This window comes from Anthonomus grandis, chromosome 12 (genome assembly GCF_022605725.1).
Source record: "Anthonomus grandis grandis chromosome 12, icAntGran1.3, whole genome shotgun sequence".
In the NCBI taxonomy this organism is placed as follows: domain Eukaryota; kingdom Metazoa; phylum Arthropoda; class Insecta; order Coleoptera; family Curculionidae; genus Anthonomus; species Anthonomus grandis.
The window spans coordinates 3,048,962-3,068,306 of record NC_065557.1 but is presented as its reverse complement, the minus strand read 5'-3'; the positions used below and the strand labels follow the sequence as shown (position 1 = coordinate 3,068,306).

Here is a 19,345-nt window from a genome sequence, read left to right as displayed (position 1 = left end):
TTGAAAATGTTATTTTTCCTGGTCGGTTGCTCGAGGGCTAATGGGTTTTCTTTAAATTGAATTTAATTTTTATGTATAAACCATTAATTCTGTTGCAAGTATTTGCAGTTCTTTATTGTGATAAATGCAGTTTTCTGTTGCTCGAGGAACTAAACGGACAAAGAGAAATCGTCATTTAACCTACTGCAATGTCATAAACTGTTTAATGTGAAGGTTTCTTTTAATATTGGGCGTGGATTTTTTTTTAATTTGTTTGTATTTGTATTGTATTTTATTCTTTTATTGTAACCAAAAAAATGCAGCTTAATGAACTGAACAAACAAATAGAAATCGGCATTGAGATTCGGCACAGTAATTGTTCTTGTCATTTGCATTTTTAGGTTAAGTGTATGTCAAATTCAAGGAAATGAGAAGTTATTTCTGTCAAATTTGGGCAGATAGGTTTGCTGTGAAGAGTTTTTTTTGCTAAAAAATCTATTGCTCCTTATATAGTTAGAATTTGACGCACCTGTGTCTATATATCCCCATTGTCATAAAAAAACAGTTTTCAATGAACTAGATGAACAAAGAGAAATCGGCATTAATCGTACCTTCAAAACGAGCGACTCTACGAGCGTTTTTAAGACAAATTTGTGTCAAAATTCATTTTTGGCAAAAACCTCATAGCGCTGTCTCTATAGACAATGGAGCTGTAGATGTTGATTGCTTGAATTAGTTTGTATGGAAAGTATTTTATTGTAATATTTAGTGTGCCTACAAAAAATGTTAAAGTCTACATGAACAAAGGGAAATCAGCATTTAACGTAATGTCAAAAGGAGCGACTCGCCGTAGCAACTATTTCTGTCCAAATGTCTGATGTCTCAAGCTGTTGAATTTTAATGTTATGCGTGTAAACACCGATGATATAAATGCAAATAATCCATTTAGTCTATTATAATCGACAATAGAGCGACATGTTAATTTTTTTTGCCTTATTTGCTCTTCACGTAAATTATTCCGTTAATTTAAAATCAAATATCTGCTCATTTTTAAGGCAACGAAACGAAAAATTCGGCGCAGAACGAAACGAGAAATACTGTGTAAAAGTAATCGGAAATAGAGCACCTGAGTCTATACACGTACCTTACCATAAAAAAATCAGTCTTCTGTAGCTTAAAGAACTAAATGAACAAAGAGAAATCGACATTTAAAAATCAGAAGTTGTTTCTGTCAGAATCTGGACGTCATAAACTATTCCGTTTTAAGGTTAGGTGTGTGTGTGTCAAGCTTTAATTGGCAGATGGAGAAGTGTGATGCGTATAAACTTTGTGAGTGGCTGTCAATATTCAAAAGTTATTTCTCTCAAATTTTGGCAAATGGGTTTGCAGTGAAAGGTGTTTTTGAAAAACCCATAGGGTCCTATTTAATTGTAAATGAATGAGAAAAAACGATTGTCTGTTGTTCAATGAACTAGATGAACAAAGGGAAATCGGCATTTAATTTACTCTTTAAACGACAGCTACAGTAACTCTTTCTGTTCAGTTTAGAGTTAAGTGTGTGACAGATAAAGAGGAACAGAAACCCTTTATCCATAATAGTAAAAATGTTTCTTGATTCGTTTCATGTTAATCATTTTAATTCCAAATCAAGAGTCTACTCACCTTTAACGTGATCATTAAAGGAATGTTTTCTGTAGCCCAATAAACTAAATGAACAAAGAGAAATCAGCATTTATTTGTAATGTCGCAATGAGAGGCTGGCCACAGTAATTATTCCTATCAAAATGTTTGACGCCATACGTAGTAAATTTCATATAAATCTACTGCAAGCGATCTCTTAGGTCATAATCTCAATAGCACCCTCTATAGAAAATGGAGCAGTAAATTTTCTAAAAAAGATGCAGTTTTTCATTACTAAAGAACCTAAATGAACAAAGAGAAATCTGCATTTCCTGTTCTTACAAAACGGGAGACTCTTGGCATTAATGAACTTTTGCGCTTTTCGGTTAGGTTGTATTTTTTTGTAATTCAATAAACTAAATGGACAAAGGGAAATTGGTATTTACAGACTTTATAGTAACCGTTCATGTCAAAATATATGACGTCAAAGGCCACTACGTCTTTAGTTTAAGCATATGGATTTAGAGTTACAGTAAAGAGTTTCATTTTTGGCAAAAACCCTATAGTGCCTTCAGTAGAAAGTGGAGTATTAAATGTTGATTTCCCTTTGTTCAAGTAGTTTCTATAGAAATTATTTTATTTCAGTGTCAAGTGTGCACAGAAAAAAAACTATAAAAGGATACAACATCTTTTAAATTGAGAATCTAAGTGAACAAGGGAAAATCGGCATTTAACGTGCTTATAAAAAGCGACTCTTTGCAGTAAATCTTTCTGTCAAAATGTATGACATATGCGACAATATGTTGCGTTTTTAGGTTAGGTGCGTGTCAAAATGGATCGCACATCTTCAATGTCTTCAAACAACCCTGACATAATATGGTTTTTCGTAATTATTAAAACACAGCAATTAATTCTATCAAAATGTTTGATATAATACGCAGTAAATATTATATAAATCTACTGCAAGTAATATCTTAGTTTATAATTTCCATAGTACCCTCTGTAGAAATTGGAGCAGTAAATCTTCTAAACAAGATGCAGTTTTTCATTACTAAAAAACCTAAATGAACAAAGGGAAATCCGCATTTCCTGTTCTTACAAAACGGGAGACTCTTAGCATTAATGAACTTTTGCGTTTTTCTGTTAGGTTGTATTTTATTGTAATTCAATAAACTAAATGGACAAAGGGAAATCGGTATTTAGAGACTTTATAGTAACCGTTCATGTCAAAATATATGACGTCAAAGGCCGCTACGTCTTTAGTTTAAGCAGTTACATTCAGAGTTACTGTAAAGAGTTTCATTTTTGGCAAAAACCCTATAGTGCCTTCAGTAGAAAGTGGAGTATTAAATGTTGATTTCCCTTTGTTCAAGTAGTTTCTATAGAAATTATTTTCATCTTTTTATTTCACCACATCTCAGTGTCAAGTGTGCATAGAAAAGAAATATAGAAAGACTCAACATCTTTTAAATTTAGAATCTAAGTGAACAAGGGAAAATTGGCATTTAACGTGCTTATAAGAAGGGAACGTTTGGTTGGTTTGGTTTGGTTTGCGGTTTTAATGGCTTCTGCTACGAGGCAATCTGCCAGCACGATTTGGAGATTCGGGAAAACTGTCGGGTATGGGTGGTGTGTAATTTGCTGACCAAGAATAAAAGCGTGCTACCAAAGCTATTTACAGACAGAAACTGTTTAAACTTAATATCTAATAGCAGTATATGTATGACAGCCTGCTACCAAAAAATAATTGAAATAGCACCCCTCTAAGGGGTAGTTTGTATTTGTCAATGTCTAATAAAAACGTGCTAAAGTCCAGTGCAATGATATATTAGAATGGTCACCCGTCAAAACACCAGCATTTTACTTCTCAAACAATGTAAATAGAAGGTGGATGACATTGTTTGGCAGGTGGAATGCTGGTGTTTTGACAGGTGACCATTCTAATATATCGTTGCACTGGACTTTAGCACATTTTTATTAGACATTGACAAAAACAAACTACCCCTTAGAGGGGTGCTATTTCAATTATTTTTTGGTAGCAAGCACTTATATGTATAGTGACATCAGTTATCGATTTCGCATAGTTTTTAATAATAAATAGCTTTGGTAGCACATTTTGATTATTTGGTCAGCAAATTATTTTTACCCTCGGGTATGTACCCTGTTCCCCGAATCGATATTTTCACAATTTTTAATACTGAAATGCACGGTGACGCCTCCCCTACGATGCATCCGGCATCATCCTTGTCTGGCTACCGGCGTGAATAGGTTCTGCTACCACTGGGAAAGGGCAAGGGTAGGAAAGGGTCTAGGAAGGGTTCCAAAGGACTGAGTGCATGATGACGCGGAAGTGGGCTTGATACTTTCACTAAATTTACTTCTTAAAGGCACGTTATATCCAATGGCAAGGGGTAGGAAAGGGTTTAGGAAAGGAATCCATCGTTCCAGCAGGACGGCGCTACGTGCCACACAGCGAACGACACGATGGACATTCTGCGTCAACGATTTGAGGGCAGGGTTATCTCTCGGAGAGGTGACGTAAATTGGCCACCAAGGTCTTGCGATTTGACCCCGCTAGACTTTTTCTTGTGGGGTTTTCTAAAGTCCCAGGTCTATGCCAATAAGCCGCAATCCACCGATGCCCTGAAAGTCAACATAACCCAGGCCATCGCTCAAATTCAGCCGGATCTATGCAGCAGAGTAATTGAAAATTGGACCACTCGAATCCAAGCCACCGTGAGAAGCCGCGGCGGACATTTGAATGATGTCATATTCCATACATAATGGCATAAGTTGGCCTTTCAAATAAAAAAATAATTTTGTTAATATCTCAGATACAGCTTGTTTTATTCCATTTCAACATCGACCCGCCCTTATTGGAAAACCCTTTAGTTTTTCGTAATTTAATAAACTTAATAAAGTAAAATTCGTATTTAACGTACTCGCGCAACAAAAAACTCTTTGCCACAATCGTTTCTGTCACAAGTTATGAACGTTTCATTTTTGCGCTACAACAAATTTCCATTTTTTTTTGTTTTTTTTAATTCCACACCCAATTAAAAACAACTTCTAAAAAATGCAGCACGCGGTTAAAAGAACCTTTAAATCAAGTGTCAGTAAACGTACAAACGTGGAGTTTTTTTAGCCCACTTCAGTGAATAAACCGGCAAAGTTAATTGGTCCGACGGTAAAACCGTTTACTCTAAAGGCGTTTATTCACAACACCTCGTCTCTTTTCCAGAATTGGACCTGGATTTTTTGGAGAGACGTCACCAGAATGCCGAGCAGAACGACGTTAAGGAGGACAACACCTGCTCACCGGTCGAGACCAGTCCGGAGTACATGGACCTTATTAAGATCATTTTGTTGGGTGCACCCGCCGTGGGAAAAACCAGCATAATACAGGTAAATCTGTTGCGCAACTCGTGTTGCATGCCTCTTCATAGTAACTACTTCCGTGTTAATCGATGAACTAAATGAACAAAGGGAAATCACAGGAGTGTCATTATTGTGATAATTTCTATGAATGCCTGTGCCTTGTTGAAGATTTTTGCTGCTTAATAAAGTGAATAGGCAGCAGAGTATTGAGTTGTAAGTGAACAAAGGGAAATTAACATTTAGCTCACTCCCAAAACGGTTGCGTTTTTAGGTCAAGTGTGTGTACATGACGATTTCCTCTTGTTCATTTGGTTCATTAAACATTCACATTCAATTCAAAACCATATAAAAAGGAAGTATTTATTACAATTACACTAACACATGACACTTAATTATCCCGATTCCATTCCTCTTGCTCCTTTCTCTCTTTGGCGCATTGCTCCACCATGGGGGTCAAATACAACTTGTCCTCCTCCAGCTTGGTCCAGGACTCCTTGGGCAACACCTCCTTCCTTATGGACAGCTGGACCGCTCGTAAAATCCTACAAAAGAAAAAATTAATAAAACAAAACTCCAAAACCGTCGAAAATCAGTACCTGAAGTTCCTCTCTTCCAGAACGTTCGGCGGCAAACGTTTGAGCGCCTGCGCCACATCCACGTCCATAGTTTCGTTTAGTAAATCGTCCCTCCATAGGCCGTACTTGTTGAAACCGGACAGTTTGTAGGCCCACTCTTTCCAGGACGACATGAAACGCCTTTGGATCGACATTATTTCACTGCAACTCAATTTTTATGCGATAAATATGCCAATGTCAGTTGGACGAGGGTTCTTAATCTCGGTGTCAATGTCAACGAGACAGGTCAAATAACTAAAGCAACTTCACATCAAGAAACAAAATTGCTTAAGGCGGGAAATTCAAGATTACAAATACCACCCCCTAAATAAAATATTTTAGGATTCAAGCCGCTCCCTCTGTTGCCATCCGAAATATTTCATTTATAATACAACACGCCCCATATCCATGCATCTATCCAGATTTACCCGCGTACATCGTCTGCATACAATAAGCGACGTGGCATAAAGACGAACATTCTTTGGGGAAAAAGAGAGAGAGAGAGAGAGAGGGACGTGACCTTAACCATTCGACATTTTTCACGTTTTAATAAAGGATGGCAAAAATCTCATTTGCCCCGAGACCTTTTTACAAAAAAACGACCGATCGAGCGTGGACCGCTTGCCAGGTGGGTTATTAGGCCTGGAAGGGCGAAATTTTAGGTTATCTGGCACAGGAAACAGTGTGGGATCGTTGTGCCCTAAACTGCGTTCAAAGGTTTATGGCTTAATTTAGTTGTGAAAGGATCTCGTGTGCCTCTTCTGGCTGTCAAAATAAATTGACTGTCAACGTATTAACCGCAAGAGCGGTTAATAACTGACCACACTTTTGACTCGTTTAATGACAGTTGACAGGGTTTATTTATTGGGAGACAACCGGTTTCAGCTCAACAGTTTAATTTATTTGTCTTACGTTAAGTCTAATTTATTTGTCTTAAGTTAAAGTTAAGTAGTTTGTAATTAAAGGTTATTTAATGACAGTTGGCAGACCTGGTTGACATTGACAGCTGACTGTTTTACTTTATACATGACTTAAGTCAATATCTTCTCTGGCTTAAAAAAACAACTGTCTGAAACTGTCAATGGTTTGACAGTTTCAGTTTTGACAAGGGAGAGAGAGAGAAGGACGTGACCTTAACCATTCGACATTTTTCACGTTTTAATAAAGGATGGCAAAAGTCTGATTTGCCCCGAGATCTTTTTAAAGCTGAAATTCTTATTATTCTATATGTAAGGAATATTCGCATATGTCAATGCCTCCTCTGGCTATCAAAAAAACTATGAAGTCTGTTAAGAGTTTAACCTAAAAAATATTTAATGACGGGCCACACACTTTATTTAAGTAACGGTTGACAGTTGATTCTATTTAGTCACGCATGGGCCAATGTTGCCATTTATAAACTTAAGCTCGTTATAGCTTTCAATCGATATAACACTATCCTGCATATTCTTGAGGTGCATATGGTGAATAAAACCTTATTTCATGACAATTGACAGTTGCTATATAGTATATGACTGTCAAACAATCAACTGCCTTGTCAGTTTAATTTATTTAATCACCATATGCATCAATGTCAACCAATTTCGCTTACACTTTCCATAGAAGGTCATAAACCTGGACGTCGCTGACACTTGCCTTCTCTGACTATTAATAAATCAGCTGCCATGACTGTTTAATTCATTTATTAAAAGTCCTTTGACAGTTTTGACAAAAATTATAACCTGGTTGACGTTGACACTTGAAGAAACTTGTGTGCCTCTTCTGACTGTCAAAAGAGAATGACAGTCAAGGGCAGTTAATAACAGACCACACTATTTATTTGTTTAATGACAGTTGATAATTTTAATTTTATGGGTATGGTTCGAAATTCACTAATTGAGTTAGTTGACAGTTTACGATTTAGTGAGTATTTCTTTTATAATTCAAGAATCATTCCAATATTCTTAATGGAACAAATTATGTGCCTCCCTATCAAAGGAAAAGATCTGAGAGTGTCAAAGGTCTTACCCGAAGAATTCTTTATAAAAGACTACACCCTAAACTGTAAATTAAAGGTTATTTAATGACAGTTGACACACTTGGTTGACATTAAGCTGACTTGTTTTACTTTGTACATGTCTTAAGTCAATATCTCCTCTGGCTTAAAAAAACAGCTGTGTGGAACTGTCAATGGTTCAACTAGAATACTTAATGACGGACAGTAAACTTAACCTCTGTTTAGCCACGTATGGACCAATGAAAATCAGCACTGTCAATCAAGTTCGTTGACAGCCTTGACGGAAGATTCAGACTTTGACAACTGAGAAAACCTCTATGCCTCAACTGTCTGTTAAAAAATAACCAGCTGACATGAACTACCAAAGCAAACCTATACTTTTAAAATTTAAAGTTATTTAATGACAGTTGACAGATGACATTTAAGACAGGTCAAAAAGTAAGAACTTTCCACTAAATTGTTCGACATAACTTGGTTGACGTTGACGAGTGACAGTTTTATTATTCTGTACTGTCTGTATTGCCTCCTCTGGCTGTCAAAAAAAAAAAACCGAGGAGTTACAACTGTCATGGGCTTAACCTGAAAAATACTTAATGACGAACCACACACTTATCTACGTAACAGTTGACAGTTGAATTTATTTAGTCACGTATGGACCAATGTTGCCATATATTAATGAACCTATATCCAGTTGAACCTTGAATCAGTATGACACTATTCTGCATATTCTTGAGGTACATAAAGGGCTTATGGTCGCTATTTTATGACAATTGACAGCTGCTGTTTAGGATATAGTCTGAAATTCGTAAATACCAACCAAGTTGAAATCCAAAAGATCATAACCTGGTTAAAGTTGACCCTTGGCTAGACCTGTGTGCCCCCTCTGACTGTCAAAAATCAGCTGCCTTAACTGTTTAATTTATTTACATAACCATTAGTGGTTGACACTTTTGACAGATGATAAGGTTAACATTGACACTTGACAAAACCTATAGGCCTCCTCTAGCTGTCAAAGTAACCTATCGACTATGTCAAACACTTGACAGTTGATCCTATTTGATCACATAAGAGCCAATGTTGCCACATATGCCTATACAAAAAAAATAAATAGAGAGTTGACTGCTCACTCAAATAATAAATTAAATGAACTCTAATAAAGTGGAGCTTAAAAACTCATAAAGTGCAGTTAAAAGATCGTGTGTCGACAGGGCTATCGTGCTGGCGCCAATATGGCACAGTTATATTGTCTCTTTGTCCCGGATTCGGATGGCCCTCGTCCAGAATAGGTCGAATATGTGGATCCGGTCAAAGCCGGATTTGCACTGGATGTTGTTTAACGTTAAAACTTGCGCGTGGAGTAAATAGCTGAATCGTAGCAATCTCTGGATAAAGTAGTTGAAACTTTAAACATTTTAGACTTGGAGGCAGCTTAGCAAGAGATTAATTAACTTTAGCATTAAATCGTTAATCCGAAATCCTTCTGAAATTAATGACAGTAAAACGGAGTCATACTTCCTCAATTTTGACGTATTTCTTCCCACTAATCTCTTATATACGTCGATATTAACGGAGGTGACTCTTACGATGACTACTTCAATTTTTTTTCTAGACCTAACCTGTCTCTAACTATGTACAGCACCTTTACTTTTTCCCTGTCTCTTCTGACATCACACATGACCAACTGTATGTATGTACATAATATAATGTAAAACATGATATATCCATCCGTAAGTATGAATTTATGTAAAACCTCTTTGGATCCAGACTTTCCGCCCTATTTCCAGGGCGTCTTTCTCGGTTATTTAATAATTGATTAGGTGTGAAGGAGTGGAAAATTAACGGAGAAATTATTCATCGTGTTTGCTTCACGTATACGACGTTTAATGGTTAATGTAAAACACATATTCAGGAGTTATGTAAATGACGTAGATTGAGAAGAAATTTTAAATTTTCCAATTAAATCAATTTCAGGCTGAGATTTTATTAATCAAGAATTGATTATGTTGTCATAGTTACAAAAACGAGACATTGTTTATAAATTATTTGAATATTTTTTACTGATCAAAATAATGTTGATTAGCATTTATTCTGAAATTAAAAAAATGCCTAAAATAAACACAATAAAACTTATCATTTAATCAATTCCAAGCCAATATGCTATTGATTAAGAATTAATTAGATTATCATAATTATTAAAATGAGTTATTGATTCGGAAATGATTGAAACGTTATTGATTTCATTAATTTAAATAAGATCCTATCAAGGTCTTACCTTCAAACGATGCAAAAAATTCCATGACTCAGATAATCACAATGATACTGTTATGATTTAATCAATTATAAGCTAAAATCCAATTGATCAGGAATTGATTAGAAAATTATCACAATTGTCATACTTTGGAAATGCTTAATAAATCTTATCATGATTCAGATGATCATAGTAAAACTGTTATTATTTAATCAATTCCAGATTGTGTTTTTCAGGAATTGATTAAATAATTATCACAGTGATTGGAAAAACTCTAATTATTAGAATAAGTATCATACAAAAAATTTCAACAAAATTAAAATGATTTTCATCAATAGCCTTTATAAGATTCTATTGGTCAAGAATTGATTAAATAATTATTATATTACAAGGAATGCCAAAAATTTGAATATAAACATTTTTGCTATGAAAAATGAATGTTTTTTTAAACTACTATAATCAATAAAAGAGTTCATTAAAAAATTATTGATGATTCAAATAAACGTTTCAAATCCTGGATTGGTGCAAAAACTTAATTATAACTGTGATAAATTTTAATCAATTCTTGATTAATATAATATTTAGCCCTGAAATTGATTAAATATTGATTTTTAATGTAAATGTTTTGAAATATATTCGAAGGCATATTGATTTAAATTATCATACAGTCATTGCATCAATGGTGATATTGAGGCGAATAGAAACTGGCATTGATGAAATAATAATCACTATAGTGAATACAAATATTTCATCGTCTAAAATTGATTTAATATTACGTTACAATTAAGATGGAAGCCTGGAATTGATTTCGTAATTATCCTAAATAATACAAAAAATTCAATCAATAACAAAAACCGTTTAAAAATTTGTCCTGAAATTGATGAATAATTGATCTATAATGTAAAAGTATATTGATTTTGTATGAATATATAGAATATATCATTTAGAATTGATGAAATAATACCTTACAATTAGGACGAAAACCTGGAATTAATAAAATAATTACCATAATATGAAAATTTTAATCAATAACAGGAAACATTAAAAAATTTGTAGTGACTTAAATAAGCCCCCAAAGTCCTGGTGTATAATTGTGATACATTTAAATCAATTCTTGATAAATAGAAATTTTATTTTGGAATTGATAAAATAACACCTTACACCACAATTAAGATGAAAACCTGGAATTGATAGAATAATTACCATAATATTAAGATTTCAATCAATAAAAACATTTTAAAAAATGTGGTGGTTCAAATAAGCACCCAAAGTCCTGGAGTAGGTGCAAATGTTATTATAACTAGGATAAATTTAAATCAATCCTTGATCAATAGAAATTTTATCCTGGAATTGATGAACTATTAATTTATAATAAAAATATAAATAAATTTATATTAAACTCATATAGATTGACAGTACCATAGTAGTGATTATTTTTAGGATAAATACAACAGATTGGAATTGATGGAATATTTATTGTAATTAATATAAAAAAATGCCAATAGTTGGAATAAAAAAATATTACGGCAATTGAAGCTGCTGAATCAAGTGAGTCTTTAAAGTCCTGGTGTTGATGCAATTGTTATTCTTCATTTTGATAAATTTTAATCAATTCTTTGTTAATAGGATTTTAGCCTAAAATTAATTCATTAATAATACTTACAGGGATTCTGAAGATTTCGTCATCTAGAATTGATAAAATAAATTCTTAAATATAATCCAGAAGAGACCTTGGAATTGATTAAATAATTATCATAATTAAAAACGAAAAAATGCCCGAAATTTTAATTAAAATTATATAGCGACTGAAATTGTGTTTATTATGATTTAAAAAATGTACATAGTTACATTTCATTAAATAAAAGAACTCATTGAAAAGTTATTGATGTCAGTCCTTAAATCTTGATTTTATGTAACTTTATCAACTTTTTAGTCAATTGTGGTCAATTTCAATCAATTCCTGATCAATAGAACCTTCGTATAAAATTGCTTCAATAGTATTCAATACAGTGATTATAAACTATTCATCAGTTGGAATTGATTTGACATTTTTTTATGATCTTGATGATAGCCTGGAATTGATTAAGTATTTATCATAATTAATACAAGAAATGCCAGAATTCAAATGGAAACATTATTGCGATAGTGATTTCAGAATTTTAATCAATACGAGAATTCATTGAAAAATTATTAATGATTAAAATAAGCCTGATGATAGATCTTGGAATTGATGCAAAAAGTTCATATTAACTACGATAAATTTTAATCAATTCCTGATCAACAGGATCTTAAATAATCACTGTAGTGATTGAAGTTAAAAAATGATTATGATTTTTCTAAGCTTTTTTAATCATCAAATGAAACCATTAAAAAGTTATTGATTATTCAAATAAGCCTTCAAATTCCCGGAGTTGATGCAAAAAGTTAATTGTAACTGTGACAAATTTAAATCAATTCTTAATCAATGGAAATTTTAGCTTAGAATTGATGAATTATTTAAGTGCCATCATAGTTATTATAAAGAAGATGGTATTAAATGCAACAGCCTAAAATTGATCCAATAATGTTCACTACAGTGATTTTGAAGATTTTATTGCCTAGAATTGATAAAATAATATCTTACGTTGCAATTGATTATGTAATTATCCTAATAAATTTGCCCTTTAGAATGGAAACTGTGATTTGAAAAATGCATATAGTCCGTCACACAATGAAAGAAATGAATGAGAAATGCTGATGATTCCATGAACCTGGAATTGATTCAAAGGAAAAATTTGTAATCAATAAAAAGTTATGATTCAAATAATGTCAGTTAGATGAAGGAAAAGGAAACAATTAAAATATGATTTAAACTATATCAAGACTTGATTATGATTCTGATAATTGATAAAAGAATGATTTTTTTTAAAGTGAAAATCTCAATTAAACCTCACGCTAAAATGCAACGTCAAAAGATCCCAAATATCCAGATTTATATTCAATTAGCGTCGCGACGACGTCGACACCTAAAACGTGAGATTTTGTTTACAAACTCCGGCGTAGTTTGCGCGTGTCCTATTCCGACGCCCTTAATGGCATAAAATTACTTACGGTTTCAGTTTTACATGATTTAATTTCAAAAATACCACGTAAAGCCAATGAGTCCAGTTAGAAAAAAAAGGCGTTTCCTAGCATCCACATTTACGATGAAAAGAAGGAAATTTAATTTAAACTTTTCCGCACGATAAGAATGAACCTCACGTATACTTAATAATGATTTACGCCGCAAGTGGGACGTTTCTTGTGTGTGTGTGTGATAGCATCCAGGGTCCAGTTTGTCTAAGGAATTTTTTATTTTTTTTTTGTTCCAGCAATTCGTCCTTAACCAATTTCAAGAGGATTATGTACCGACGGATCGCAAATACACGTACTACCCCACAGTGGTCACCAATGAGAGATGGTACAAAGTGAAAATATCGGATTTGCCCGTTATCCCTTATTTTCCGGTCAATTCGTTTTATGAATGGGCCAACTACAGGTGAGTTTGAATCAAGAGTTTTTGAATTTTTGATTTTTTGGTTTTTTAATTTTTAGATTTTTTGATTTCTTGATTTCTTGATTTTTTGGTTTTTTGATTTTTTGATTTATTGATTTTTTATTTTTTAATTTTTTGAATTTTTAAATTTTTACACTCCAGGAAATCTAATCTAATCTTAATCTTTATTAAATTAAATGAATTTTCCAAAACATCAGATGAATCCCTACAGGCATGGAATTGATTAAATAATCACAACAATGAGATGTTTTATTGATTTCAAGTGAAAAATCCTGTAAAATTTGAATTTTTGAATTCATAAGTTTTTGAATAATTCATATTTACTCAAAATCAATTTTATAAAATCATTCAGTTTAAACATCACAGGCATGAATTTTTGAATTTTTGAGTTTTTGAATTTTTGAATTTTTGAATTTTTGAATTTTTAAATTTTTAAATTTTTAAATTTTTAAATTTTTGAATTTTGAAATTTTTAAATTTTAAAATTTTTAAATATTTAAATTTTTGAGTTTTTGAGTTTTTAAGTTTTTGAGTTTTCGAGTTTTTGAATTTTTAAATTTTTAAATTTTTGAATTTTTTAATTTATAAATTTTTAAATTTTTAAATTTTTAAATTTTTAAATTTTTAAATTTTTAAATTTTTAAATTTTTAAATTTTTAAATTTTTAAATTTTTAAATTTTTAAATTTTTAAATTTTTAAATTTTTGAATTTTTGAATTCCAAGAATTAATCTTCATTAAATTAAATGAATTTTCCAAAATCTCAGATGGATCCCTACAGGCATGGAATTGATTAAATAATCACAATAATGAGATGTTTTATTGATTTAAGTGAAAAATCCTGTAAAATTTGAATTTTTGAATTCTTAAGTTTTTGAATAATTCATATTTTCTCAAAATTAATTTTATAAAATCATTCAGATTAAACTTCACAGGCATGAATTTTTGAATTTTTGAGTTTTTGAGTTTTTCAGCTTTTGAATTTTTAAATTTTTAAATTTTTAAATTTTTAAATTTTTAAACTTTTGAATTTTTGAATTCCAAGAATTAATCTTCATTAAATTAAATGAATTTTCCAAAATCTCAGATGGATCCTACAGGCATGGAATTGATTAAATAATCACAATAATGAGTTGTTTTATTGATTCCAAGTGAAAAATCCTGAAAAATTTGAATTTTTGAATTCTTAAGTTTTTAAATAATTCATATTTACTCAAAATCAAATTTATAAAATCATTAAGATTAAACTTCACAAGCATAAATTTTTGTATTTTTTCAAAATTCTGAATTTTTAAATTTTTAAATTTTTAAATTTTAAATTTTTAAATTTTAAATTTTTAAATTTTTAAATTTTTAAATTTTTAAATTTTTAAATTTTTAAATTTTTAAATTTTTTAATTTTTAAATTTTTAAATTTTTTAATTTTTAAATTTTTAAATTTTTAAATTTTTAAATTTTTAAATTTTTAAATTTTTAAATTTTTAAATTTTTAAATTTTCAAATTTTTAAATTTTTAAATTTTTAAATATTTAAATTTTTGAATTTCTTCATTAAATTAAATGAATTTGCCAAAATCTCAAATGAATCCCTACAGGCATGGAATTGATTAAATAATCACAATAATAAGCTGTTTTATTAAATTCAAGTGAAGATGACTGAATATTTATTTTGATGATTAAATTGTTGGGTCAAATTAGAATCAATAGAGTCCTGGAATTGATTTAAAATTTATCTTAGTAAACATAAAATTAAGTTATTATCAATACATGAAATTAACGAAAAAATTAATTAAGATTTAAGTACTCTCTCATCCGCCTAGAATTGATTCAAAGCGCGATATAACCTGAATGCGTAAAAATTGATTCAAATATCATTATAATGAGAACAGCATAATCAATGCAAGGAAAAATGTTGTGATTGAAAATAATCCCCACGTCCTTAGAATTGATTCACATATCTAATAATATAATGTTGGAAATTTAAGGTTAACATTAATACAAGAAATTCATTGAGTTTCAAGCTTATCTGTCTGGAATTTATAAAATTATTGTAACAAATATAAAAAATCATATTTAATTAATAAAAAAAAAAAATTATGAATTAAATCAATTTTATCGGCATTGAATCTTTTCTTCAGTGACAATCAATACAATGATTCAGTAAAAATTAATGATTCATTTCGTTTAAATTAGTTACAATCCCACTAAATCAATAAATGAAATTATTAATAGTTCCGATAAATTCCCATAGACTATCCTAATCAATAAGCCCTTTAAATTGATTAATCAATTTAAAGTTCATTGACTTATTATTGATGAATCAATCGATTATGGAGTCACTTGCCTTTTCACCAAAGTCACTGCCAGTCAAAGTGGATTTTCTCAAAAACTACTTAAGCGATCTTAATGAAACTAATTCAGGTGAATTTGGAATGAAATTTTCTAAAAATAATATTTAAGGCACAACAGTCTTGGATCAACACTTTTCTAGTTATCTAGACTGAAATTAAATATTGACCCATGACGTCACTTGCCTTTTTACCAAAGTCATTGTCATTCAAAGTGGATTTTCTCAAAAACTACTTAAGCGATCTTAGTGAAAATAACTGCAATGAATTTGGTATTAAGTTATGTAAAATCGATGATTAGGGACCAATAGACTCAGATTAATAGTTTTCTAGTTATTCAGACTCAAATTAAATATTGACCCGTGACGTCACTTGCCTTTTTACTGAAGTCACTGTCATTCAAAGGGCATTTTTTTAAAATCTACCAAGACGATCTCAATAAAACTAATTGCAATAAATGTATATTTATATTTGCTAAAAACAGTAGTAAACAGTCGTACATTATAGTGATCAAATAGGTTAATTGATTCAGAATTGATTAAGAAAACAGAGAAATCAATATCAAGTTAAGATTGATGATGCTTCTAAGATATTTAGACTCTTGGATAACCTTATCAAAAACTTGCATGGATACACTTCATTCTGTCAAATGTAACCTTCGTCCTCAATTTTCCAGATACTACGGTCTCCGTAGTGCCACCGCCTACATCCTAGTCTTCGACTTAAGCAATATCGACACCTTCCAATACGTAAAAACCCTGAGGGAACAAATCTGCGAGAGTAGAAACATGCAAAACGTGCCGGTCCTGGTGGTGGGCAACAAGGAGGATCTCGTCGTGCCCGAAGACGGTGCCGCGACCGGTTCGAAACCCGCGTTACCGAATTCGAGCGAGGAGAAACGTCGCGACATCGTCAATCTGGTGAAGAAACATTGGAAGTGCGGTTACATCGAGTGTAGCGCGAAATACAATTGGCGGGTGATGCATCTGTTTAAGGAGCTGATGAATATGATCGAAAACGTGAGCAGTAATCGGGACCAGAGCCCGATGCTGGATAACATCCAGGAGGCCCTGGATAGGAATAAATGCGTCGTTATTTAATGGCTAGAAGCTAATGTTTTTTTGTAAATCGACAATCTGTTTTACGCAATACTGGTTATGTATTATTAGGATTGTGGGTTGTGATTTTTGATTAAGAAAAAATATTTTTTTTTCAAAATTTTCTCTTTATTTTAATGATGATTTTAGAGAGTTTGGAATGTTGTTGTGAGCCAGGACTGGTTTTCGCCCCCCCTCCTTAATGGTTGTATAGGATAACTGTGTTGAATATTAATAAAAAGTTCAGGTAAATTCGTTACAATATGTAGTTTTCTTTGACCTAATTATAGTGAATGACGTTTGAAGTGGGATACTTGGAAAATGACGTCAATTTCCAGGAAAATGCATGGAAAAAAGATTACTTCCTACAAAATTCCACTCAAAAAACCTGGAAAGTTTGATAAAAATCCTAAACTTCCTGGAATTCTTAAGAAATTGGTATTCGATTCCAGAAAAATACACAAAAATTAAATTCAATTCTTGGCATACCATAGAAATTCCCTAAAAGTCATAACTGACGTCATACCGTCCTGGAATAAATACAAAATACCACGTATTCCTGGAGTAACATAAAATATGAACCATATTCTAACAAATGAAATGACAAACTGCCTGAAAGGGCAGAAAGTCTTGGAAAATTGGTGGAGAACATGAAAAATTGAGAAAAAACTGGGAAATTACTTTCATTTCCTGGAATATCTGAAAAATTGCCCTTAATTTCTGGAAATAAAATGGAAACTGGTTCAAATGCTGGAAACTTATAAAAATTCCTGAAAAACCTGGAAATTGAACCAATAGACTCAGGTCCATACTTTTTACAGTCACTTGGTTTTTTACAGATGTCACTGTCATTCAAAGTCGATTTTGTCAAAAATAACCAAAATAAATTCTATGAAATTAATTGCATTAAACTAACAATTAAATTTCCTAAAAATCATATTTAAGGTCTAATAGTCTCAGATTAATATTTTTCCAGTTATCCAGAACTAAACCAAACGATGACTTATGGAGGTCAGATGCCTTTTTACTGAAGTCACTTTCATTCAAACTAAATTTTCTCAATAACCACTAGAACGATCTCAAAAAAATAAACTGCAATGAATTAACAATTAAATTTCCTAGAATTAATGATTAAGGTGCAACAATTTTAGACCAACACTTTTCCAGTTATCCAGACTTAAACTAAATGATGACCCATGTTGTCACTTGTATCCGAAATAAAGCATAAACAACAGCATGATATATGGCATTCTTTTCCAGGCAAGTCACGATGGAGAAATGATAAATATTCAGGATGTGTCTTTTCCAACTGCCTGGAATAAAAAAATGAATTTTCTTTTACAGGTAGTTGAGGAACAGGTCAATTGTCTGGAAAAGCTCCCTATGCCAAGGACTTATTGCAGGTTCTAGAGGAAATGTGACGTTATTTTATTTCTTCAAGGCAGTTTAAGATGAAGAAACCGAAAATATATTCAAAAATGTCCTAAGAGTAGTCTAAGAAGGACCATGCTTGTTTTTCAACTACCTAGAACAGAAAAATTCAGGATTTCTTACAGGCAATTTAAGAGGCGATCGAGAAGTCACTAGTTCTAAGTGGATTTTTTCAAAAACTACTGGAACGATCTAAATAAAATTTATTGCAATGAATTTAAAATTAAATTTCCTAAAAGTAGTATTTAAGTTTCAACAGGCTTAGACCAATATTTTCTTGGCTACGTAGATTTAAACTAAATGATGACCCAAGACGTCACTGGTTTTCTTACCAAAGTTACCGTTGTCCAAAATGGATTTTCTCAAAAACTAATGAAACTATCTCAACAAAATTAATTGCATTAAATTTATAATTAAATTACCTAAAAATAATATTTAAGGTTCAATAAGCTCAGATCAATATTTTTTCAGTTATTTAGACTTAAACTAAATGATGACCCATGACGTCACTTATCTTCTTACCAAAGTCACCGTCGTTTAAAATGGATTTTCTCAAAACCAAATGAAACCATCTTAATGAAGTTAATTGCAACGGATTTACAACTAAATTTTCTAAGAATAATCATTATGGTTCAATAGGTTCAGATCAATAGTTGCCGAGTTACGCAGACTTAAACTAGATGATGAGCCATGACGTCATTTGTCTTCTTACCGAAGTCGCTGTCCTTGAAAGTGAATTATTTCAAAAACTAGTAAATCGATTTTAATGAAACCAATTGCAGTTAATTTAGAATTAAATTTCCTAAAAATAATGTTTGAATGGTCTAATAATCTGAGACTAATAGTTTTCCAGTTATCTAGACTTAAACCAAATGATGATCCATGACATTTCTTGCCTTTTTACTGAAGTTGCTGTCGTTTAAGGTAGATTTTCTTAAGAACCATTAAAACGATCTAAATGAAACTAATTGCAATGAATTAACAATTAAATTTCCTAAAAGTCGTATTGGAGGTTCAACAGGCTTAGACCAATATTTTTTTAGTTATGTAGATTTAAACTAAATGACGACCCATGGCATCACTGGTCTTCGTACCAAAGTT

The 19,345-nt window shown here is 31.7% G+C and overlaps 2 protein-coding genes across 5 annotated transcripts in view; one reads left to right on the top strand and one right to left on the bottom strand.

Moving 5' to 3' along the window:
- Positions 1-17,075, top strand: part of LOC126743223 (ras-like protein family member 10B) — a 64,008-nt gene extending 46,933 nt beyond the window's left edge. For all 4 annotated transcript variants that reach the window (XM_050450214.1, XM_050450215.1, XM_050450217.1 and 1 more), the window contains 3 exons: positions 4,841-5,004; positions 13,186-13,352; positions 16,393-17,075. In XM_050450214.1, the coding sequence (XP_050306171.1) occupies positions 4,942-5,004; positions 13,186-13,352; positions 16,393-16,816 (654 nt within the window). In that variant the 5' untranslated portion in view covers positions 4,841-4,941 and the 3' untranslated portion in view covers positions 16,817-17,075. The remainder of the gene's footprint in view (positions 1-4,840; positions 5,005-13,185; positions 13,353-16,392) is intronic.
- On the bottom strand, positions 5,324-5,817 carry LOC126743224 (cytochrome b-c1 complex subunit 7-like). Its single transcript, XM_050450218.1, has 2 exons — positions 5,574-5,817; positions 5,324-5,519 (listed from the first exon to the last, which is right to left on the bottom strand). The coding sequence occupies exons 1-2, from the start codon at positions 5,744-5,746 to the stop codon at positions 5,366-5,368; spliced, it is 327 nt and encodes a 108-aa protein (XP_050306175.1). The 5' UTR covers positions 5,747-5,817; the 3' UTR covers positions 5,324-5,365.
- Positions 17,076-19,345: the final 2,270 nt, after the last annotated feature.